Source organism: Prionailurus bengalensis, chromosome A1, assembly GCF_016509475.1.
Source record: "Prionailurus bengalensis isolate Pbe53 chromosome A1, Fcat_Pben_1.1_paternal_pri, whole genome shotgun sequence".
NCBI lineage: Eukaryota > Metazoa > Chordata > Mammalia > Carnivora > Felidae > Prionailurus > Prionailurus bengalensis.
In genome coordinates this window covers 214,554,130-214,579,892 of record NC_057343.1, presented here as the reverse complement: position 1 = coordinate 214,579,892, position 25,763 = coordinate 214,554,130, and the positions used below count along the sequence as shown (strand labels likewise).

At 40.8% G+C, this 25,763-nt stretch overlaps 1 protein-coding gene across 1 annotated transcript in view; it reads right to left on the bottom strand.

The window, feature by feature from the left end:
* The window catches only part of ZFR (zinc finger RNA binding protein), an 86,228-nt gene extending 70,880 nt beyond the window's left edge, over positions 1–15,348 (bottom strand). The window contains 2 exon segments of the mRNA XM_043600399.1: positions 14,814–14,913; positions 15,212–15,348. Of these exon segments, the coding sequence (XP_043456334.1) occupies positions 14,814–14,913; positions 15,212–15,248 (137 nt within the window). The 5' untranslated portion in view covers positions 15,249–15,348.
* Between the last annotated feature and the right edge of the window lie 10,415 nt (positions 15,349–25,763).

The window sequence follows — 25,763 nt, the reverse complement described above, 5'->3', positions numbered from 1 at the left end:
ACATTTCTGGACTAACCTATACCCAACCCTGAGCCCATTTTTAGCATTTGCAAGTTCCATTAGTATGAGTTGGCTATTATACTAAAGTTATAGTCACTACTGACATTAAAACAACTATGTGTACCAATGACTTGTCCATATAAGTGGCATCTGGTAACAGGGAAAACATTTCTATACCTCTTTTTTTTTTTAAGTTTATTTATTTAAGTAATCTCTACACCCCACATGGGACTCAAACTCACAACCCTGAAATCAAAAGTCGTACGCTCTTCAGATTGAGCCTGCCATGCTACTCTCTATACTTTTTAATCTTTATACGAGTGATTTTCAAAATGTGATCCAAGGACTACTAGGATCCAGGAGGTTATCCCTTTTTCAGTTACAGATTGCTTTCATATAATTTAATCCAAATAATTTATTGCTTTCATATAATTTAATCTAAACAATTTAATAAAAATCTCTGTAAAAGTGTGAGGTAAGGCCTCTTGTCTCACTATTTTGGGGGGATAGTAATCTAGTTATTTTTCATAAAGAAATTTGGGGTTAACATGTGGTAATTTTATTCTTATTTTAAAATGACTTAATAATTTTAAGTTTTTACTTATTTTGAGAGACAGAGCAAGCAAGGGAGGGGCAGAGAGAGAGGGACAACAGAACCCCAAGTAGGTTCCACTCTGTCAGCACAAAGCCTGATGCAGGACTAGAACTCTCAAACTGTGGGATCATGACCTGAGCCAAAACCAAGAGTCGGATGCTTAACCGACTGAGCCACCCAGGTGTCCCAATAAATATTTTTTTTAATTCTAAGACAGTAAATATAACCCACATAAACAAAAGCTCTTTGGGGTCTTCAATAATTGTAACTGCTTGAGGGGTCCCAAAACTGTAAGCTTCAAGAACCACCATTTTATCATAGAGCATTAACTTAGAGTCTATAATGGTATTCATCATTCGTTTCCCCACTCTTTAAATTATATCTTTAAACAAAAACATTTCCTTCTATTCTGTAACAGGGAAACAGTTCTCCAGGAAAATAAGCAGTGCACATGGTCAGAGCCCTATATCTGCTGCCTACAGCTGCAATAACCCTATCCAGGGCTCCAAATCTCCCACTTTGCCTACTGTGCTGCTCAACAAACATCATTTTCTGTGTTAGCAGACATGAAAGGCATTGGGAAGCAATGGCCTAGAACTCTGGGACTCCCACGAGAACCAGCACAGAAGGTGAATTAGGAAAAAATCCATTCCCCCCACTTCTTTTAAAGATTTTTTAAAAATGTTTATTTATTTTGAGGCATACGTGGGTGGAGGGACAGAGAGAAGGAGAGAGAGAATCCCAACAAGCAGGCCCTGCCCTGTCACCACAGAGGCCACACGTCAGGGCTCTTGGGGCTGGTTCCTACAAACCATGAGATCACAACCTCAGCAGAAATCAAGAGTTGGACACCCAACCAACAAAGCCACCCAGGGACCCCCATTTCCCCTTTTAAGGGAAAATTGTAAAAGAAACTTTACTAGCTCAGCCTGGGCTCTGGGGAAAGGGGAAAGAAGTCTCCCCTGACAATTAATCACAAGCCAGCCTTCCCCTAGTTTGGGCTCTGGAATGCACATTCTCTAACTAGAAACACTCCCAGCTAAGAAGTTCGTTTAATGTATCTCTGGGCTGATAGTGCTTCCAGATGCCACAAAACACATTTTCCTCTCTAAATGCTACAATGTTCCAAGAAACAGGAGCTCTCAATAAAAACACAACAAAACCCACAAGGAAACAAGTTACTATGAGCAAGAGTTTGCAGAATAAAAAAAAAAATTTGAAAAGACTAGAAGCATTAGAATTATTAGATACAAAATATAAAATAAGTACACTAAAAAAAGTAAAAGAGACTATCAAAACTAAGACCAAGGACCAAGAAATTGATCAAACACAACCAGATGAATTTTTAAAAGAACAAAACTTCCAGAAACAAAATACACTATATATAAAAATTATAATCAGGAATTTAGAAAGGCATTACATAACTGATTAGACATGGCTGACAAAAAAAAAATTAAACTTAAAATTGTCTCCAAAATTACTTAGAATGGACAGAGACAATGAGGTGAAAAATATTAGAGGTTAAAAAATCAGGAGGAAAGAAAAAAAGTGGTAAATTACATCTAAGTAGAGTTGCAAATGGAGAAAAAGGAAACACACCTAAAATGAATGTCTGAGATTTCCTAAAATTAATAAAAAAATAACAATCATGAGATTCAAGAGCCCCAACAAAGAGAAGCACTGAGGGAAAACAATTTGCCTACAGAGCCTAAGTGATGACTTCTCAATAATGAGAAACATGAGATTAAAAACACACACAACACACACACAAAATGTTACCAGTAGACCCATATTTAAGGACATTTTTAAAGATTTCCTTTAGGAAAAATGAAAATGATCTCAGAATGAATAAACTTATGTTTAAAAAGTGGTAAATATAGGGTGCCTGGGTGGCTCAGTCAGTTAAGCAACCAACTTGTGGTTTCAGCTCAGGTCATGATCTCATGATTCTTCAGTTCAAACCCCACATTGGGCTCCATACTGACAGTGCCGAGCCTAGTTGGGATTCTCTCTCTCTACCCCTCCCTGCTCGTGTTCTCCTCTCTCTCTCTCTCTCAAAATATATAAACTTAAAAAAAAAAAAAGTGATAGAGGTGCCTGGGTTGTTCAGTTAGTTAAGCTGCGACTTTGGCTAAGGTCATGATCTCTCTGTGAGTTTGAGCCCCTCATCGGGCTCTGTGTTGAAAGTTCAGAGCCTGGAGCCTGCTTCGTATTCTGTGTCTCCCTCTCTCTCTGCCCCTCCACCTACTCGCACTCCCTTTCTCTCTCTCTCAAAAATAAACATTAAAAAAAATTTTTTTAAATGGTAAATATGAAAGTAAGTTTAAATAATCACTAATATGGGGCACCTGGGTGGCTCAGTTGGTTGAGCCTCTGACTCTTGATTTTGGCTCAAGGTCATGATCTCATGGATCATGGGTTCAAGCCCTCCACCCCCCTCTGCCCCTCCCCGGTTTGTGCGTGCTCTCTCTCAAAATAAATAAATAACTTAAAAAAAAAAATCACTGACTATATAATTTTGTTCAACAATGACTAGTTGTGGGGTTAAAAAAAATCTAAAATATTGTATAATAATGGCACAAAACCAGGAGAGGATTAAGATTAAAGCATTTTATAGGGAAGCAAAAATAACAAAAACAGGGAGGGGCACAAAACAGAAGAGACTCTTAAATATGGAGAACAGAAGGTTGCTGGAGGGGTTGTGGGAAGGGGGATGGACTAAATGGGTAAGGGGCTTAAGGAATCTACTCCTGAAATCATTGTTGCACCATGTGCTAACTTGGATGTAAGTTATAAAAAATAAATTATAGAAAGTTTAAAAAAAAAAGGCAAGAAAGAAAAAAAAATAAAGCATTTTAAGTCCTTATATTGTTTAGGAGAGTAAAGATAATGATTAACTTTGGACAGTGTGAAATATCCATATTAAATTTCTAGAGCAACCACTGTAAAACAGAAACAATGTTTAATACCTAATGTTGTAAAAGGAATGAGAAAAAGTCTCAATCAAGAAAATGTAGACTGCTTCTGTCACTTACATTATTAAAGGTGTTTTTTTTTTCTCCTCTGGAAAACATACTCTGTGTGTGTGCATTATTTTTAATTTTGGATAAAATGTCAAATTGATTGATAGACAAAATGTTTTTTTCTTTTTCATGGCATTCAAAACACAATTCGATCTTTTCATGAGTCCAAATTTAATGCTCAACATTGTTGGACTTCTCTAAATTTTCCAGGTCAAATTATGGCATTTTATGTATCTACCAAAGCACTGAGAGATTTTTTCTCTTTTTTTTCTAACGTTTTAATTTATTTTTGAAGGAGAGAGAGACAGAGCATGAGCAGGGGAGGAGCAGAGAGGGAGACAGAATTTGAAGCAGGCTCCAGGCTCTAAGCTGTCAGCACCGAGCCCAACATGGGGCTCGAACTCACAAACTGTGAGATCATAACCTGAGCTGAAACCAAGAACTGGACACTTAACTGACTGAGCCACCCAGGTGCCCCTGGCACTTTTTATATTTTTGAAGTCATTTAACAAATTATTTACAGAAGATTAAGGGATAATAAAAACCTATTAGAAACCCAAATTTTTATTCCGTATGTTCTTGGTTTTAAAACAAACCACGTTCCCTGAGCCTAACTGCTCATCAACTTTTATGCACAAACCACAACATTTCTATCTCGTAAATGTGGAATCCAGATTTCAAATGTATCTCCAATGAGTTCTAATTTATTACTTCTGGCTCTTCTTCCTGCACCTGAACTGTCAAAATACAATGCTTAAAAAGTTTTTTAGAACATTTGATGGCTCCATTTTTTTTTTTTTTTTTGAGAGACAGTCATCTTCTTTGCTCCATACAAACGTTTTCAATTTTAAGTCTGGAATGATCAATCTAATCAATCTTTTCCTTTCTACACCATCAACTTCCTTCCGATTATCTTTGAATACATACGTACCTTCAGTATCTGTCCACTGATGAATCCTATCCAGTAAATTGTGATGCATAAACATTACAAAAAGATGAAAGAATTCTGCCACATACACTTCTAGCAAATTGAGATGTTGAAGATCTTGTCACAGAATATTATGTAAGAAGTCCTTCCTACTGACTGATTAGATGAGAATACCATATTTACTTTTTTTTGAGAGAGAGAGACAGGAGAGGAGAGAGAGCAGGGGAGGGTCAGAGAAAGACAGACAGACAGACAGACAGGGAGAGAAAGAGAAAGAGAGAGACACACACACACACACACAAGCAGGCTCTTCACTCTCGGTGCAGAGGCCAATGAGGGGCTCAAACTCACCAACCATGAGATCATGACCTGAGCGGAAATCAAGAGTCATATACTTAACAGACTGAGCCATGCAGGTGCCCTTACCATACTTACCTTTTAATCCTTAGAAAAACTTGATTTTTCACTCACTGATTCCTGACTTAAAAAAAAATGTCATCTAGGATACTGTATCTAAAGATTCTTAGTCTGAGATTTTGCTTTTACAATCAATGTCACTATCTTTAGTCTACAGTGATCCTGTTTTTTGGCATTCATGCTATTTATCTAATAATTGTCAAATATTTTCCTGTTAATTTTCTTTTCTTTGCCAATATGGACAAAGTATGAACAGCTTGGAATCCTCAACTGTGCTGAAGGACAAAACTAAAAGCCAACTATAATGGTAGTGTCTCTTTCTTTCATATTTCTTCAAAGATGCAAAGATGAGGACAATGCAATCAATGTCCTCCAGTTATTTCACTATTGTACTACCCTTCTAGGTGATTCCAACATTTCTCCATTTTTCTATCGTATTAATCTTTCTTAGTGTAGTTGGGAATAAGTGACAAGAGGAAATAATTCCTAGGATGATGAAACAGCAAAATGTTTCAAGACATAGAAAAGTAAAATCACTAAAATCCCATATGGTAAATCTTAAGACTTATAAAAAGGACCCAATGGATCCATACAGTAATTGCAAGATAAAAATGAATTTTACTCCACTTTTAAAAATTAAGCAGATTTTCTTTGAAGACCTCTAAAAAGGAACAAGTCATGAAATGTCAATCCTTTTAACTGTTTATAAATAGAACTGCTCAAAAAAGAAATTCACCAACTATTAGGTACAATAAAAGCTGATGGATACTATAAGGTAATTAAACCAAAGTGCCTTGTAACTTTCCAAACTCAAGAAAAAATACATTCTTCGTTATTTCACAAACACATTAACATTTCTTCAGTTAAAGATATGAATATTCACAGTAAGTAAAATGAAAAACAAAACAAAACTAGGGTGCCTTGGTGGCTCAGTCAGTTAAGTGACTGACTCCTCTGATTTCAGCTCAGGTCATTTCCTCACAGTCCGTGGGTTCAAGCCCCATGTGGGGCTCTGCGCTGACAGTGTGAAGCCTGCTTGGGATTCTCTGTCTCCCTTTCTCTGCCCCTTCCCTGCTCGCTCTCTCTCAAACATAAACAAACATTAAAAACAAAAAACACACAAACTAAAAATAGGCTCCTGATATTTCAGATCAATTTTTTATTGTCAAGTGTTTTACAAACTTACCAGGAGTATTTTCAGTAGTTTTTTGATTTCATAAATGTAGATAAGGAATTATAAATGTGTACAATAAGATACTGAAGTCCTTAATAAAGCTAGGATAACCAGATATTCTCAAAGTAATAGACAGCCAGTGAAGATTTTAAGCAGAAAAGTGGTGTGACTGAATTTACATTTTATGATGAGTATTCTGTTTACAATAAAAAAAAATGGCTTGGGATGTGTAGGACTGGGAGAGTGAGAGAAGCTATAAAGCCATCTTTATAAATAACAGCACTTTGCCCTCATCTAGATGATTATCGTTTAAAAGGTTTTTGTGTTGTTTCCTATCAAAAAAGTATTAGATTTCTTCAAATCTTTTTAAGAACATTCTTTCCCATTTAAAACTGATTACCATATCAATGTTAATGCATTTTATACAGCATATATTTTCCCAGAAATAAAAAATATATTAAAATTTTCATTTTCACTTAATTGATCTTCCCAATACTTTAAGCCCCTTTGATCTCTAGGGCCCTCAAGAACTTATTTGAATACTAAATTAGACCATAAACCTTTTTCAGTTTGTTTTTGTTTTTGAGCCCCCAGGACCAAGGTCCAAGGTGTGTGGACAGAAATGCAGGTTTCTAGCAAGGACTCAGGACACAGGGAGTGAAGTTACCCCATCCACCCTGCAGTGAGGCTGAGAAGCTGGGAGAAGGCCTTCCCCCCTCCAGGAACTCTGTGCATGCCCTACTTATTTCTTTCTCTGGCCTTACCTTAAACACAGATGTTTCCCAATTTGTAACCATGGCTTTATTTTTTCTATTTTTCTCTCATTCGTTCAAAATTTTTTACTAAATGACGTATGCCAGCCATAGTACTTTCTCTGGTTTCATCCATGCTCAACAACTAAACGGGGCATCACTACCATATGAATGATATCCAGATTTACACTACCAACCCTTATCCCTTTCTTAAGCTCCATTCCAAATGTCTACTGAATATAATAGCTAACGCTGATGGGGATATAATATATGCCAGGGACTGTACCCAGAATTTTGCAAATACTATGTCACTGAATTATCAAAACAACACAATGGAGAATGTAGAAGCCTCCCAGGATGCTGATAATGTTTTTGTTTTTAATTTGGATGCTGTTTATACAGGTAAAGTTTAGTATATGACAGTTCATCAAGCTATACTGTGCAGTTTTTCTCTATGTTGTACTTCAACATAGAACTTTCTAAAAATCTCAATCCTATGAAGAAAGAACAATATTTTCTCCAGTTTAAAGATGAAGCTTAAATATCAAGAGACTGCCCATGGTCACACAGCAAGCAGTACAGGGAACCAGGATTCACCTCAGGTAGTCTGACTTCAAAGTCATTCCACTCTCAATCATATCAAGCATCATACATTGCCTTCCTGGCTCAACACATTTCCTTTGTCTAAAATGATCTTCCCTCAATTTTCAGAATGAAAGACCATGGAAGTGCATCTCAAACTCCACAGTGAGAATCCTCCAATTCCCCATTTTAGTATTTCATTTAAACTCAAGTATGATCATTATCATGGCATGGTTATTTGCAGGTATATTTGTCCTCCCACAGGACATCCCACAAAAGCATAAACTCCTTGAGTACAGAGACTGCACATATATATTGTAGATATTCATTAAATATTACGTGTTACTCCCTAAAAATGTATTTTAATATACATATTATATAGGAAATATCTTTTAAAGCCCAATGTAATCTTTATTTTATTAGTATGTCCTCTACAAGCCTGAATTAAAGAGCTGCACTGCACATAGCTTTCACACAGCACTAAGGAATACTATACTCTGAACAGTGACCCTAATTCTGAGGAAGGAGTGCCAAGGGCAATTTATGGCCAAGCATAGTGGGTGCACTGCACACCTTCAATTATTTAGCTAAGTAATTCTAACATACTTTGTCAATTACTACACTTATAAGCCCAAGGCCTGTCTTCTGATTAACATGATGGTGTACTTCTGAAAACTAATTTGGCTGATTTAACGAATATGTCTATTTAAACAGCTATACATTAATAATCCAACTGCTCATAAGCATAATTCTATCTCTGGGATCTCTATTTTATTCCAGTTATATATTTGTCTATCCCTGTAACTGATTAATATGACATTCTCCTGTTTAATAAAGTTTGGGTATGTGATAATACAAGACCTTCCTTGTCATATCTTACAAGACTGTTATGACTACTTTTGGACAAACACTATTTTCATTACCAACATTAGAATCTCTTTGTCAAGTTAACCCCTGTCCCCCAAGACTGTTGATTTTTATTGGAATTGCGTTATATAGATTACATAGAAGAAAGTTGATAACTTGATGGCATTTTTTCACTCCACGGACCCAGTCCATCCTCATTTATTTATGTATTCTTTTATGGCCTTTATATCCTAATGTATTTTTTTCCTTAAGTGTTTTGTAGATCTCATTAGTTCTATTTCTACTTAATAGGTTTTGTGGCTATATAAAAAAAGATTTATTTTGAAATTTAATAATCTAACACAATATTGCTGAAACAGGAATGTTACCAATTCCTGCCTGATTATAGATTCAGAAAATTTGCTAAGTACTTACTATTTCTCTTATTTTTGTCTGTTGGCTGCAAATAAAATAATCATGTTGCTTGCAAATAAAAAATTTCCGGGGTGCCTGGGTGGCTTGGTTAAGTGTCTGATTCTTGATTTCTGCTCAGGTCATGATCTCAAGGTTGGTCATGAAATTGTGCCCTTGGTCAGGCTTAGCATGGAGCTTGCTTGGGATCTTTCTCTCTCTCTCTGCCCCTCCCCTGCTCATTCTCTCTCAAAATAAATAAACTTAAAAAAAATCTCCTTCCTTCCCCATTAAAATGACACGGTGGCAGGGGGAGTGGGAAGCACCTGGGTGGTTCAGTAGGTTGAGCATCTGACTCTTGATTTTGGCTCAGGTAGTGATCTCACATTTGGAGAGACTCCCACTGACAGCACAGAACTTGCCTGGGATTCTCTCCCTTGCGCGCGTGCGCGCTCGCTCGCACGCGCTCGCTCGCGCGCGCTCTCTCTCTCTCTCTCTCTCTCTGTCCCTCCCCTCCCCTCAAGTGTCCTCGCTCTTAAACATTTAAAAATAAGTAAAATAAAAAAAACAAAATGACACAAATTGAGGCCCATCAATTGATACTCAATTACCTACTTTTAAAACATTTTACCTTGAGATTATGAAACTCTATACATTAAATATATGAAAGACATCAACTAATGAATTCCTTTAAAACCCTTATAGTATTATTCAAATATCTATACTTCATAGAAAACTAACATTGGTTAAAATGCCTACTGAAAATCAGGACCAGGGTAGGAAGTTTTTATATTTAATCTTCACCTCAAGGTAACTCAGGTGAGGGAACAGTCTCAGAAAGATGAAGTGATTTGGCCAAATGACTGATGGGATAGAGCTGAGATTCAAATCTGAAGTCTCACAAGCTCCAAATTCATGCTCTTCCCATTAGAGTATACTGTAAAGCAGTTTACAAAAGCACAGTCAAGCATACACCTTAAACATTCTCTACAGGAATATTTTGGCTCACACTACCCTTAAGGCTACTAATAACATAGGCAAGAAATATCATCAATGTAACAGTAGTAATCCTTTTGGAAAGAAAATTTTCATTATTTCAAACTCATTCAAGCATTATGAATCCTAAGATCTCTGATTCAACGATGAAAGAGCTGATATAATTAGCAGTTGCAGAATTTTTTTTATAGAGCCAGTAAATTTCCATCACCGTGATTGGTTTCAAAAACCTGTTCACCTGGTTTTTCACCTTCTCAGTTAGGGATTACTCCTTTTTTACCCTACTAATGTTACCCTCATTCTTTCCTCAAGAGAGTATTCTTAACACTATATTCAAAATAAACTAAAAAGGAAAGAAAAAAAAACTTCACCAGCTATCAACCTACCCAAGTTATCTTAGTGATGTGAGGAGATACTTAACCTTTAGGGACATACTAAACAGATCTTAAGAATTACTGATGAGATGCCTTCTTTTGAATTAGCAGATGCTGAATTTAAACTAATGTCCAGATGATAGTCAAAATCCACTTAAACATTTATCCTTACACAACATTTGCTAAGATTCTAAGAATATGGGGGTAAAGTAATTATTTTATATTTTTATAAAATCTCTACCCAAAAGCCTTTAAATTCAATAAATATTAGATATAAAAAGGGTAAAAAAGAAAGTTACCAAATGATTTTTTCAAATAGCTAACTTTAAATTATTCAATGATACATTATGAATTATATATAGGACAAAGAAAATTAGTTTAAGCAAAAGCTAAAGATTTAGGTTATCCAGGTAACAAATAGCTTGATTAGATAGAAAGAGGACAAGGAACTTGTATGTCCAAGGCTTGTCTAAATAATAAAGGGAGGGACGCCTAAGTGGCTCAGTCAGTCAAGCTCTGATTTTGGCTCAGGTTTGTGAGTTCCAGCCCCCTGTAGGGCTCCGTGCTGACAGCTCAGAGCCTGAAGTCTGCTTCAGATTCTAGGTCTCCCTCTCTCTGCCCCTCCCCTGTTCATGCTCGCTCTTTCTCTCTCTCTCTCAAAAATAAATATTAAAATAAAACAAAATTATAAATAAGGGAAACTGGCTATTTAAAACTCTCAAAGAAATGTTTATGTCCTATTAATAGTAAAATATAATGGGATTATATCACTATTTTATTATATATATAATACACATAATATATATTATTTTACACATTTATTACATATACATGTATCTGTATATGCCACAACTCCTTTCAAAAAGTAAAAACTATGAGAACTTCTCTATCACTGCCAATGAATGAATTAAAAAATTGATTTTGAGCCTATGTAACTATCAGAAAACTTTTTTTTCTATTGAGAACTATCTTTCCCCACATTTTTTGCTACACTAAGTCTTCATAACTGTTGAAATACTTTTTCCAAGATTGCAAAATTAAATTTATCTGAAAGTCTTTCTTCTCAAACAAAAAAGGTTAGCTCTACTAAAGTAGGTTACCTACCCAAGTCCCCCCCTTTCTGCCATGAAGCCATCCTATTTTCTCACCATACTTCTTATCTGCTTCATCCTGTGCCCCACAAATTAATACTACCAGAAACACATACATATAAACACATAAACTAATACTTAAAAGTATTTTGATTTCTTCATTTCTAAGGAGGAACAAAGGTCAAAAAAATGAAAAGATTTTATCTGCAACAGTGGCTAATAGGCATAGGTTTATTTACTTGCCTTAAAAAAATACAAAAAGAAAAACAGTAGCTGATGGAACATGTAGCACAAGGACTGAGTGCTTATCATGAAAATATTTAATATGCATTATACAAATAAAAAACTTAGTTTATTTAGAAGTTAGCAGTGAGAAGAACTTACAGCCTTACAGACAGCTATAACCAAGAAAACTAAGAACTAGAATGAAATGTAGACTTAGGTTACTTTGTTACTTGTATTCAATGAGTTATTTGTATTTGATTCAACACATTATCCACAAGTAAATGCTTAAAATTTCCAAGTTTGCATCCTTTAAATTAAAATAAAAAACAAAAACTAACAACAAAAACTTGCAAAGTAAGCCCTTGGTCTTCCATGTCTACAAGTTACATTATAGTGATTTCTAGACAGGAAGAAAAATAAGCATCATCACTGCATTTTTTGTATATGCTTTTATTATTAATGCTATTTATCTTCCTTGAGCTGCAGGATTAGCATTATTGGGCCTGATTTCTTTCCATAAAAGCAAACAATTTGCCATGTACTATATCTATATACAAGGACAGAACATATTAACAATTAGTTTTGCTGGCATATGCATAAATAAGTATAGTTAAAAGACTAGTATTTCCTTATTAGACATATAGATAAAATTTAGTAATTTGGATGGTTGTTACAGTTTACTGAAACTTGAGATTCAAAGCCAATAGAAAAAGTAGGTACAGAAATTCTGTACTACTTTTCTATACTGGGATAAAACACATACATACAACTATTTTATCAAAAAAATGATTAAGTGGGGCGCCTGGGTGGCTCAGTAGGGTTAGGCATCCAACCCTTGTTTTTGGCTCAAGTCATGATCTCATAGATGGTGGGATAGAGCCCTACATCAGAACTCTGGGCTGACAGTGCAGAGCCTGCTTGGGATTCTCTCTCTCCTCTCTCCCTGCCCCTCCTTTCCCCCACCTCGAAAAATATAAATGAACTTTAAAAAAAAAAAAAAAAAAGGTTAAGCATCTTTAAGTTAGCATTGCCTCTCCCATTTTTTTTTTTTAAACATTTTATTTATTTTTGGGAGACAGAGACAGAGTGTGAGTGGGGGAAGGGCAGAGAGAGAGGGGGAGACCCAGAATCTGAAGCAGGTTCCAGGCTCTGAGCTGTCAGCAGAGACCAATGTGGGGCTTGAACCCATGAACTGTGAGATCATTACTTGAGCCAAAGTGGGATGCTTAACAGACTGAGCCACCTAGGCACCCCTCCTCCCCCATTTCTATCTGTAGGTCTGGACTAGAAAACAATTATTTCAAAACTGCCAAAGAACCCATTCTATTTTCAGCAAATAATCCCAAAATCTATCACTCTGCCCATAGTAACAACAAAAATACTGTGTGAAACAAGTAAAATTTTTAATGGTTAAATACAGCTTTGTCTAGAACACATAGTACTTGGTAGCACAGGATTTATGGCACAGATGCTGATTAGCTAGCTTGTTTTCCAGGAAAAGAAAATGGTTTTTTTCCCCTCTCTCCATGAAAATTATTAGCTCTAAAAGATTTTTATCAAAGTAACTGATGCTTTGTTAGTAGCAAAGAATTTGTTAGTGTTTGAAAAGCCCCAAGATCTTGCCCCCAATATTTTCTGGAATGTCTCAAAATAAAACAGATTTGTAAAAATTGCCACATGCGTTTAAGAAATTCAAGGATTAACAGGGGCACCTGAGTGGCTCAGTCGGTTAAGTGTCCGACTTTGGTTCAAGTCATTATCTCAGGGCTTGTGAGTTCAAGTGCAGGGATTCCGCCTCTGCGCTGACAGCTCAGAGCCTGCAGCCTGCTTTGGATTCTGTCTCCATCTCCCTCTGCCCCTACCCACATCCGGCATACTCTCTCAAACATAAACAAACATTAAAAAAAAAAAAAAGAAATTCAACAATTATAAAAATTTAATACCAATTTTTTAAATAAAATGTACATTTACACATTTTAACATCTCTTAAAACCAATGGGGTCTTAAGCACTGTATACTTCAATTGGCAACAACTTTCTTTGGTGATATGTAAAATAAAGCATACATAAGCGGTATCTTAGAATTCCATGAAATATAGCAACCTTTTCAGAATTACAAGCTTTTACTCAAGAAGACAGCCGAATATCTCATTTTACAGATGAGGAAAATGAAAGCCCAAACAAGTGATGCCCCCAACGACATAAAATCAAGAGGAAAAAAGACATGGAAGCCAGGTCTTCTGATTCCCAGTGATGCCCTTTGCATTACACAACCTAACACCTGAAGTTAAGGAGACAAAAAAATTCCCTGGGTTTAACCAAATAGTTAACACACATATCTAATATATCTCTTTCTATAAAAAGCTGGTCGCTTAGGAGCCCTGTAGGTTTATGGCCTGAATCTGAACACAATGTCTCAGACTGACTCAAAAGCAACAACGACCACACAAAAAAAATCTAGCGCGTTTTTCTCTTTTGATAAGATGTATAATGAACTACTGACACTTCAGAAATTAGAGCTTCCCTTAAGGTACAGATTTCATTGGATGCATCACAATGTCAGTACAATCTCACTCGAACTCCCCCCCCCCCCAACCCGCCCCCATACTCGAGGAAAAAGACCCGCCAAGGGGAATTATTACCACCTCCCACCCCCCGGCCTAAACTCAATAGCTAGAATAAGGCCATGGATTCATTTATCAGTACTAGAAACTTCGCACATCTTTACCAGTCTACCAACTACAAATTCACAGGTGGTTGGTATGTTTACATCTCTCCCTAGAGGAAAAACTAAAGGAACCCAATGTAGTTGACACCCGCGGTTTGTTTGCAGGTTTCGAGAGGAGGGACAGGAGGAGCCGAAGGAGAAGGTACCCGAGAAAACGACACGTTATCGGGCTCAAGGGGCCTCGGCACTGGGCGAAGACTGGCGCACGGGAGGCGTCGCGGAACAGGCGGGTGGGCAGTGCGACTCGGCGCTCCCCTGCGCCCACCCTCTCCATTCCCCAAGTGGGAGGGGGTTCAGAGGTGGGCACTGGACAGGCGGGGCGGAGACTGGGGGGGAGATCCGAGCCCCGGCCTCGCTTCCCTCCCTCAGCCGGCCGGGCGGGGGTGGCGGCTGGGCTCCGAGGCCGCGGGAGGCCATTTTAGCTGCGGGGCCGCCGAAAGCCCCGGCGGCCCTCCACGTCCCAACACCTCGGCGGTCTCTCGCTCCCGCCCCCACCGAGGGGGCCCCTCCCCGTCGCGGGCCGAGCGGGGCGGGAGAGGCCGCCGGGCCGGGCCCGTCTCGGGCCGGGACTCGGGGGCGCCGGGCGGGGGCCGGCGCGGGGGCGTTGTGTCGGCGGGATGTGGGCGGAAGAGCGAGCAGGGGGAAAGAAGGGAGAGGGCGGGGAGCCGTTACCTATACTGGGCCGCAGCCGCCGCCGCCGCCGCCCCGCTGTGGGTGAATCCAAAGTAGTTGCCGGTCGCCATTTTGGCATCTTCCCCCAGCCGGCTGGGCACTGCGGCGGGCACGGAGAGTCGGGTCCCATGGCGGGAGGAGAGGCGCAGAGGGGCAGAGACGCCGAGGGAGGGAAAGGGAGAGAGAGAGGCGCTGTGAAAAGCCGCCCTCGCCGGGCCGGGGCCAGGGCCGCGGCCGCGCCGCCTCCCCCTCCCGCCTCGCACTCCCTCACTCACTCGCACGCCCCGGTGGCGGCCGCCGCCTCCTCCCTGGAGCCAGCCCCAACCCCCGCGCCTCCCCGCGGCCCCGGGCCGGGGAAGGGGCCGGGCAGGGACCTCGGCGGGGCACATTATACTCACCATAGGTGAAAGAAACTACAGGGCATATGGGAATCATGGGCTCGGGCTGCTGCTGCTGAACTCTGAACTCTCACCCACTGCCTCCCTCCTCTGCCCCGCTCCTCCTCAGCGGAGAACAGACCGCCGCCTCCCGCCGCACTGCGCAGGCGCCCCCGCGCTCGGCACCCTGGGAGGTGTAGTCCCGGTCGCCTTAGCGGCTCTGGCGGGCGCGTGCCAGGGCCTTGGCCGAGGCGGGCGGGGGAAGCTGACGGGCGAAGGCGGGCCTGGTCTCCCCCAAAGTGATGGTGACTGCGAAACGCAACAGGAGCGGTAGAGGAGCGTGCGAGCAGCGCCTCGCCCCAACGTGGGGGGGGGGGGGGGGGGGCGGGGATCAGGGAGAGATTGGAAAGAGTGACGCCTGTTAGCCTTCTCTTACTTTTCACTCTCACTTTTGCGTGTATGCAGTATTCTTTACCTTTCAGTCCTTCTCGCTTTTGCACTTTTAATTAGAATTTGAGCTGGACTAATTTGGATGCTTCCTTAATTCTCTCATTCCTGCTTCTGATTCCTAGCTTCCTAGGGGAGGAAATGCCTGGGGAGGAGAGAAAAATTGCTCTTGTGTTGAGCTGTAAGCACACCCCCAAACACCCCTTCGGAACACCGTCTCCGCCCATCTACACCCACTCCTTGAGTCCTTCAACTTATGTTGAGCCCCGCCCCCACCTCAAAGTGTCAGGCTAGGTCCCGGAGATGTATCAGTGAAGAAAATGAAGACCCTTGCGCACATAGAATTTACCTTCTGGGGAGGGAGGTGGAGAGTGTCAGACAATCGCAAATCGTGTGGTGGATGGTGATTGCGGCTTTAAGAATAAAGTCGGATAAAAAGGAGGGAGGTGTTATTTTACTTAGGGTGTGGATAGAGCGACGACTTGGGTATGGCCTTGAAGGAAATGAGGAAAGAGCCCGGTAAATACCTGAAGGACAGCAAATGGAGGGTCCTAAAGCCAAGTGCTCAAGAGCAGCAAGGAAGTTAGTCTGACTGGAGTTGAGTGGTAAGGATACAGGATCTTCTGAAAGGTCCTTGGTAGGGATGCCAGGTCTTTCATGGTAAGGACAGAATACTCTCTCCCATGCAAGCATCTCTTTCTTCCTCTGGTTTCTCACTGTTTTCTCTTTGCTTTCCCAGTTCATTTCCAACCATTCTCTTTCCTCTTACAGTCCCTCCTTCTTGCCTCCCATTAATGCATAAGTGCTCCATTTCACCTCTTGCTCATCTTCTTCATGCCCGTGCCCCAGACCCTTTGCTACTGGCCTCTCTTCAATGTTTATTATTTATTAAAATCATTTATTAAAAAAATAACGATTTTTTAAAGTAAAAAAAATTTTTTTTTAACATTTATTTATTATTGAGAGACAGAGAGACACTGAGGATGAGCAAGGAAGGGGCAGAGAGGGGGAGACACATAATGTGAAGCAGGCTCCAGGCTCTGAGCTGTCAGCACAAGGCCTGATACGGGGCTCAAACTCACAAACTGAGATCATGACCTGAGCTGAAGTCGGACGCTCAACCAACCGAGCCACCCAAGTGCCCCCCATTTTTAAAAGTTTATTTAAGTCATCTCTACAGCCCAATATGGGGCTCTATCTCACAACCTAGAGATCAAGAGTCACATGCTCCTCCATCTGAGCCAGGCAGGTGCCCCTCCTCAGTGTTTAATATGAGCACTAAAAAGAAATGCAGGGGTGCCTGGGTGGCTCAGTCAGTTGAGTGTCGACTCTTGACTTCAGCTCAGGTCACAGTAAGGGGATCAAGCCCCAAATCCAGCTCCACAGTGCGTGTGAAGCCTGCTTGGGATTTTTCTTTCTCCCTCTCCCTCTGCCCCTTACTTGCTTGTGCTTTCTGTCTCTCTCTCTCTGTCTCTCTCAAATAATAATAATAATAATAATAATAAACAATAATTTTTTGAAAAGAGAAATGCAAAGGGTGAATCAGAACTCATCATGAAGTTTAGGGCTTTATCCCACCTTCCTATGCCAGAGCAGAAACAATACCTCAGTTCCTATTTGTGCCAACCTGGCTCCCCCACACCTCCTACAAAGGTGCAAGTTCTAAGAACCTGTCTGATTTATCCTATTACTCATTTCAAAAAAGAGAAAATGTAGAACATTGGGGGGAAAAAATCAATGTCATTGTTTTTGACAATACTGGTGTTTCCCTAGGCAGAAGTTCTTTGCAGTCCAAGTGTGTTGCTAGGAAAAAATATCTCCTACACATAGGGTATTAGAACTGCATTTTCAACGTAATTTGTCTTGAACTTCATGGAGCAATAAAGCTTTTAAGGCACTGACTATCACTGCTTTGATAAACTTGCACTATTAGTTCCTAGGCTACTTGAATAAAACTGGAGGAGAAAAGACAGGTGTTAATCACCTAAGATTATTTTTAGGCCAATTTTATGCTTGGCAGGCCTTTAGGGGATGGAAGAGGGCTGCTGGCACACCCCAATGAGCAAGCAAGTAACTAGAAAGAGGAAGGCGTGCCTCTTGTCTTTGGTAACTGTTCCTAGAGTTCAGAGTAGGTGTGGCAGTAGTGAAAATTATTTACCACAGTGTACTCCTTAAAGAGGGAATCTGTAGGGAGGGCTCTACGAACTAGCATGGATTTATTTAAGGAAGGAATTTGGGGGGGGGGGGCACCTGGGCAGCTCAGTTGGTTAAGCGTCCGACTTCGGCTCAGGTCATCTCAGGGTTTGTGAGTTCAGGCCTCACATTGGGGTCTTTGATAACAGCGCAAAGCCTGCTTAGAATTCTCTTTCTCTTTCTGCCCCTCCCCTGCTCCTGCTCCCCCCCCCCGCCCCGCCCTGCCTTTCAGAATAAATAAATAAGCCTTTAAAAAAATAAAAAAGGAAGGGGTTTTGGGATGTTTGGGATGGACTTGGAATCAAGAAGCAATGGGTCCTGGGGCACCTGGGTGACTCAGTCGGTTAAGCATCCGACTTCAGCTCAGGTCATGATCTCATGGTTTGTGAGTTTGAGCACCACATCAGGCTCTGTGCTGACAGCTCAGAGCCTGGAGCCTGCTGCAGATTCTGTGTCTCCCTCTCTCTCTGCCCCTACCCTGCTCACGCTCTGTCTCTCTCTCTCCAAACCGAATAAACGGTAAAAAAAAAAAAAAAAAAAAAAAAAAAAGCAATGGGGTCCTTTTCCTGGGCTTTAAGTAGTGGAATGACCTGAACACATTATTGAACCTTTCTGAACCTCTGTGACAGGAATAATACTAATGTCTCCCAGGACTGTGGTGGGGGTTAAATAAGGTAGCATTTCTATAGAACAACTCCAAGCACAGGGTATTTATGTAAAAAGAAGTAGGCTGGATGATTGTGAATCTTTTTAAAATCTTCCTTCCAAAAAGTGAATGCACTGCCCAAGTCACTCACCTAAAACCAAAAAGTAGGTGGCTCTGCCTTAGAGGGTTTATGTCCCAGAGTGTACCCAGTCCAGCCAACAGAGCAATATGCAATCCTCTGGACCAGGTGGGAGACTTGACAGGAGGAAGTCACTTATAACATCTGTCATGCTTCATGTCCAGAAATGCTTGGCATTGGAATACAAAAAATTACACTTACCAGTCATTCTCCACACTTTCACTCCAGTGACGTGTTCAAAATGCAAATCTAATCAAACACTTCTGCGCTTCCCCTCACTCTTAGGACAAAGCAAAACTTTCACTTGGCTCACCCTGTGCAGTCAGGCCTACCAGCCAATCTCAGCTTCTTCCTCCTTCTCTTCATTCCAGCTACCTTGGCCTCCCATCTAGCATGCTATTACCACAGGACTTTGCATGTTCTATCTGACTAGAATGTTCTTCCTTCCTCTCCTTACCTAGTTAATCCTCATGCTTCAAAATCTCCACTCAGTCAATCCCTCCTCAGCCTTCCCTGCCCCCTCCCCCCCCACCATCAGACTCTTATCATGCTCTCAGAGCACCGGGCATCTCTCCTTAAGGTGCCTTTGTGACAGCTGCAATCTTATACTTACTGCGTGATTGTTTGACTGACATTATGTCTCCCATCAAACTACAGCTTGATGAGGGCAGGACGCCAATATTGGGTGCCTGGTGATGGGCACTCAGTAAGTTCTTATTTAATAAATGAACCAGGCAGTGAACAGCTTAATCTTTGATGATTCAGAAGACAGTTTCAGGAAACTGTAATGCCTCGGGGTCATCATTAAGAACCTCAATTAACATCTGAGGGCAAATGAGGAAACATAAATTGGCAGACTGATTAACCACAAGGTGGAGCTAGCCTGAAAAGGCCTGCCCCTAAACTCACCCCAAATATTTGTAGTCACCTTTAGTCACACCTTTGAGTCAGGCCCGGTTTCCTGAAAGGTCTTGTTAAAATACAAATGTGTTAGGGACATCTGGGTGGCTCAGCCAGTTAAGCGTCTGACTTCGGCTCAGGTCATGATCTCACGGTTTGTGAGTTCCAGCCTTGCATCGGGCTCTGTGCTGACAGCTCAGAGCCTGGAGCTGGCTTCGGATTCTATATCTCCCTCCCCCCATCATACCCAGTCTCTCTCTCTCTCTCACTCTCACTCTCTCTCAAAAATAAATAAACATTAAAATACAAATGTGTCAGCCAGAGAGGATGACATATGAGCTACTCTATAAACCAAGAGAGTATGGCATGGTGAATGAGGGCTTGGTCTCTGAAGCTGGACCCATATGGCTTCAAATCTCAGCTGTCACTAACTGTTGTGTGACTTCAACCACAATCTCTCTGTGCTTCATTTTTCTCCTAAGTAAAAAGAGGTTATAAAAGTAGTGTCTACAGCAGGGTTTTGTTGGCAGGGCTTTAACAACTTCCAGAGGTAAAGGTCCTAGATCAATGCTGGGTTCTTTGCAAGTGCTATGAGTATTGGCTGGTCCTTCTAACTACCACCCATTCTTTTTTTTTTTTTTTTTTAAGTTTATTTATTTTGAGAGAGGGAGAGAGAGAGAATCCCAAGCAGGATTCTGTCAGTGGGGCACAAACTCACAAACCTTGAGATCATGACCTGAGCTGAAATCACAAGTCTGATGCTTAACTGACTGAGCCACCCAGGTGCCACTAACCACCACCCACCCAGTTTTATCACAATCAGAGATAAAGCCAAAGGATGAGGTCATTCTTTTTGTAGTGGAAGGGGGAAGATGGAGTCCACAGGGGCATAGAATGGGCGGGACCTGGATAGGGAAAGGGGCATAGAGGGTCATAGGGAGGAACGCACAGAGAGGCAAGGGACAAACTTGCTGTTGCATCATTGTTTCCTTGAGAACCCAGGGAAGGAGCAAGAAGGCCAGGAAGCTCACTTGGAACCTGTGATGCTTTCGCAAGATAACTACAGTCATTGCATTTGGGGTTAATAAAGAAAGAATGGGAAATGAAGCTCTAGCTCTGGGCGTGACTCGAACAGGCTGAGGCTCCAGGCATTCTGGGACCTTCCCAACACAGACAGGTGGTGGTGGGACAGGAGAGAATGTGGAGAGCAACAGAGTCAGTCTGGGGAGCTGACCCAACTATCAGACTGGCTCTTAAGGGCCAAGTGGGGTAGGACAGTGTTGATTCAAAGGGAAAGCTCTGATTTAAAAAAAAAACAAAAAATTGCTTTAATGTTTGTTTTTCAGAGAGACAGTGAGAGAGAGAGAGAGAGAGAGAGAGAGAGAGGCAGAGAGAGAAGGAGACACAGAATCCAAAGCAGGCTCCAGGTTCTGAGCTGTCAGCACAGAGCCCGACATGGGGCTCGAACTCACGAACCGCGAAATCATGACCTGAGCCGAAGTCAACCGACTGAGTCACCCAGGCACCCCGAGAAAGCTCTGATTTTAATCAAGAAAACCGTAACTGAGAGATGCACTCCAGGTGGTGGATATGACAGTGACACATCAGGAAGTGTTCCCCTCTAAATTCTTCCATACTCTCTCCTCCTCTCCCTCCTATCTCCTTCTCTTCCTTCCCCTCTAGTCTCTTTCCTTCCCTCTGAGGAATAACTGTGTGGTCTAGGAGATGTCAGACACTAGGGTAATCCACAGAGATGGAATGCATCCTTGTTAAACACAGTGACACCTACTGGTGCAAAAGGGGGTTTAGTGCAATGATGATGTATTTAATCTCAGTAAGAGAGTTTATGATACAGTGGTTTCTTCTAGGGCTAAATTTTGTGGGTTCAAATCCTACCTGCACCACATACTAGTTGTGTAGACCTAGGACAAGTTATATAACCTCGCTGAGCCTCAGTTTCTTCAGTTCGGGTGGTTGTTGTGGACATTAAAGGAAATACACATAAAGTTCTTGGAACATTGCTTGGCACATAGCAAGTTCTCAATACAATCCTTGCGGTTACCACAAAGACTGAATAGATATTAGCAATGTCTTTGGGAATAAAGGATCTCTTGGCATAGGTAATCTCTAATCTCTTTCACCCTGTTATACTATTTTTTTAATTAAAATTTTTAAAAAATTAATTTATTAACGTATTCTGATAGAGAGAAAGCATGGGGAAGAGGGGCAGAGACAGAGAGAGAAAGGGAGAGAGGATCCCAAGCAGGCTCTGTGATTGAACCTGATGTGGGGCTCGATCCCACAAACTCTGAGATTATGACCTGAGCCAAAACCAAGAGTCTGATGCCCAACTCATTGAGCCACCCAGGCACCCCTCAACTAAATTTTTAAATTAAAATATAATTCACCTACTATTAAGACTCACGCTTTCAAAGTGTTCAATTCAGTGGTTTTTAGTATATACATAAAATTGTGCAACTCTCACTGCTATATAATTTCAGGACATTTTCCATGACTGCATTAATAAATCCTGAACCCATTAGCAGTCATTCCCTATTTCCTATTCCTCCGAGGTCCTGGCAACCACTAACCTACTTTCTGTCTTTATGGATCTGTCTACACTGGACATTTAATGTAAATGCAATCATACAGAGGCACCTGGGTAGCTCAGTCGGTTAAGTGGCCAACTTCCACTCAGGTCATAATCTCATGGTTCATGGGTTTGAGACCCATGTCGATCGCTGTCTGAGCTGTCAGCATAGAACCCGGAGTCTGCTTCAGATTCTATGTCTCCCTTGCTCTCTGCCCCTCCCCCACTCATTCTCTGTCTGTCTGTCTCTCTCTCAAAAAATGAACCAACATTAAAAAAATTAAATGCAATCATACAATATGTAGCTTTTTGTATCTGGCTTCTTTCACTTAGTCTAATGTTTTCAACTTTCTTTTATGTTGTAGCATGTTTTGGTACTTCATTCCTTTTTATGATTGAATAATATTCTACCATTTGAATATATCTCATCTTGTTGATCATTCATAAATTGATGGACATTTGGGTTGTTCCCACTATTTGGCTATTAAGAATAATGGTACTAAAAATCTCTTTGACCTTGGCCACAGCAACTTCTTACTCAACACATCTCAGGAGGAAAGGGAAACAAAGGCAAAAATGAACTATTGGGACCTCATCAAAATAAAAAGCTTCTGCGCAGTGAAGGAAACAAACAGCAAAACTAAAAGGCAACCAATGGAGTGGGAGAGGATATCTGCAAATGACATATCAGATAAAAGATTAGTATCCAAAATCTATAAAGAACTTTTCAAACTCAACACCCAGAAAACATAATCCAGTGAAGAAATGGGCAAAAGACATGAATAGACACTTCTCCAAAGAAGACATCCAGATGGCCAACTGACACATGAAAAAATGCTCAACATGACTCACCATCAGGGAAATACAAATCAAACCACAATGAGATACCACCTCACACCTGTCAGAATGGCTAAGATTAACAACTTAGGCAACAACTGATGTTGGCTAGGATGCAGAGAAAGAGGATCTCTTTTGCACTCTGGTGGGATTGCAAGCTGGTGCAGCCACTCTGGAAAACAGTATGGAGGTTCCTCAAAAAACTAAAAACAGAACTACCCTACGACCCAGCAATTGCACTACTAGGTATTTATCCAAGGGATACAGGTATGCTGTTTCGAAGGGGCACATGCACCCCAATGTTTATAGCAGCACTATCCACAATAGCCAAAGTATGGAAAGAGTCCAAATGTCCATCGATGGATGAATGGATACAGAAGATGTGGTATATATAAATGATGGAGTATTACTCGGCAATCAGAAAGAATGAAATCTTGCCATTTGCAACTATGTGGATGGAACTGGAGGGTATTATGCTAAGTGAAATTAGTCAGTCAGAAAGACAAATATCATTTGACTTCACTCATATGAGGACTTTAAGAGACAAAACAGATGAACATAAGGGAAGGGAAACAAAAATAATATAAAAACAGGAAGGGAGACAAAACATAAGAGACTCTTAAATATGGAGAACAGAGGGTTGCTGGAGGGATTGTGGGAGGGGGGATGGGATAAATGGGTAAGGGGCATTAAGGAATCTACTCCTGAAATCATTGTTGCACTATAAGCTAACTAACTTGGATGTAAATTTTAAAAATTTACCATTTTTTAAGAAAACTAAGAAACTACAAAAAAATATTAAAGAAAATAATGCTGCTATGAACATTTGTGGTGGCTAATTTTTTTTTTTTTTTTTTTAAATTTTTTTTTTTTTCAATGTTTATTTATTTTTGGGACAGAGAGAGACAGAGCATGAACGGGGCAGGGGCAGAGAGAGAGGGAGACCCAGAATCGGAAACAGGCTCCAGGCTCTGAGCCATCAGCCCAGAGCCTGACGCGGGGCTCGAACTCACGGACCGCGAGATCGTGACCTGGCTGAAGTCGGACGCTTAACCGACTGCGCCACCCAGGCGCCCCCCCAGTGGTGGCTAATTTTATGTGATGAGTTGACTGAGCTGAAGAATGCCTAGATAGCTGGTAAAACATCATTTCTGAGTGTGTCTGTGAGGGTGTCTTTGGAAGAGATTAGCACATGAATCAGTAGGCTGAGTAAAGATGCCCTCACCTGTATGAGTGGGCATCATCCAATCTGCCAAGGCCCAGAATACATCAAAAAAGGCAGAGATCTGGGGCGCCTGGGTGGCGCAGTTGGTTAAGCGTCCGACATCAGCCAGGTCACGATCTCGTGGTCCGTGAGTTCGAAGCCCCGCGTCGGGCTCTGGGCTGATGGCTCAGAGCCTGGAGCCTGTTTCCGATTCTGTGTCTCCCTCTCTCTCTGCCCCTCGCCCGTTCATGCTCTGTCTCTCTCTGTCCCAAAAAATAAATAAACGTTGAAAAAAAAAAATTAAAAAAAAAAAATTTAAAAAAAAAATTAAAAAAAAAAAAAAAAGGCAGAGATCTGGAGAATTTGCTCTCTCTGCCTGAGCTGAGACATTCATCTTCTCTTGTCCTCCAACTTGGAGTTTCTGGTTCTTGGGCCTTTCAACTCCAACAGGGACTTAACACAAATGACATATCAGATAAAAGATTAGTATCAAAAATATATAAAGAACATATTGGTTCTCATTCTCAGGCCTTTCAACTTGGACTTTCATCACCAGCTTTCCGGGTTCTCTAGCCTGCGGATAGCTGATCAAGGGACTTCGTGGCCTCCATAACAGTGTGAGTCAACTCTTATAACAGATATCCTTTTATATATATCACTATATATCCTATTGATTCTGTTTTTCTGGAAAGCCCTGACTAATACAAAATTTTGCATCGACATGTTTTCATTTCTCCTGAGTGGAATTGCTGGTATAAACTTTAAAAAAACTTTCCAAATATCTCAAATTCTCTTCCTCTGCATAGTCACTGCCCTAGTTTGTCTCTTGCTAAGGCCACTTTAACAGCCTACCAATTGGTCTTTCTAAGGATCCCATTCTCTACATAATTATCAAAGGACCTAAGTTTGAAAAACTAGTAGTAATAATAGAAAGAACAGCTATGTACATTACAATAATTCATTCTTTAATAAAATATGAGGTAGAGACTATTATGTTTATCCCATTTAGAGATGATGAAGCTGAGTTTGCAAAGCTAGTAAGTGGCAGAGAAGGATTTAAATCTAACACCAACCTGACTCCAGAATGCCTAATTTCTATGACATGCCACCTTCCTGAAACACCTCTGACCAGCATGTAACTACCCTGCCGAAAACCTTATGAAGATTCCTATTGCCTAAAGTAAAAATCCTGGCCAGCTATTGTACCTGGCTATATCTCATTTATAAACTCCTAGAGCATTTATGTTGTCAACTGTCCAATTATTCTATTCTGAAGCATCCCATACTTTACATTTCCTACATACATTAGATTTGTTATTTCTTGTTCAATGTCTTTCTCTCCCCCAGAAAAGGATGTAAGCTTCACTGAGTCAGGAGCTATGTTTTATCCACTCTAAAATTCCCAGTGCCTAGGAAAATGGCAAGAACACGGTAGACACATCCCACATATTTGTGGAGTGAATGAGAGTAGTTCTGTGTTCTTCATCTCTTGAGGGCAATAGTTTTATGATGTATTTTTGGTATCTCCCTCTACCCTCCTCCAGCTACCACCTGGCACAATCCTAAGCACACAAGAGAATTCCAACCTGTTTTAGTCCTCCAGGTTCCTTGACACGT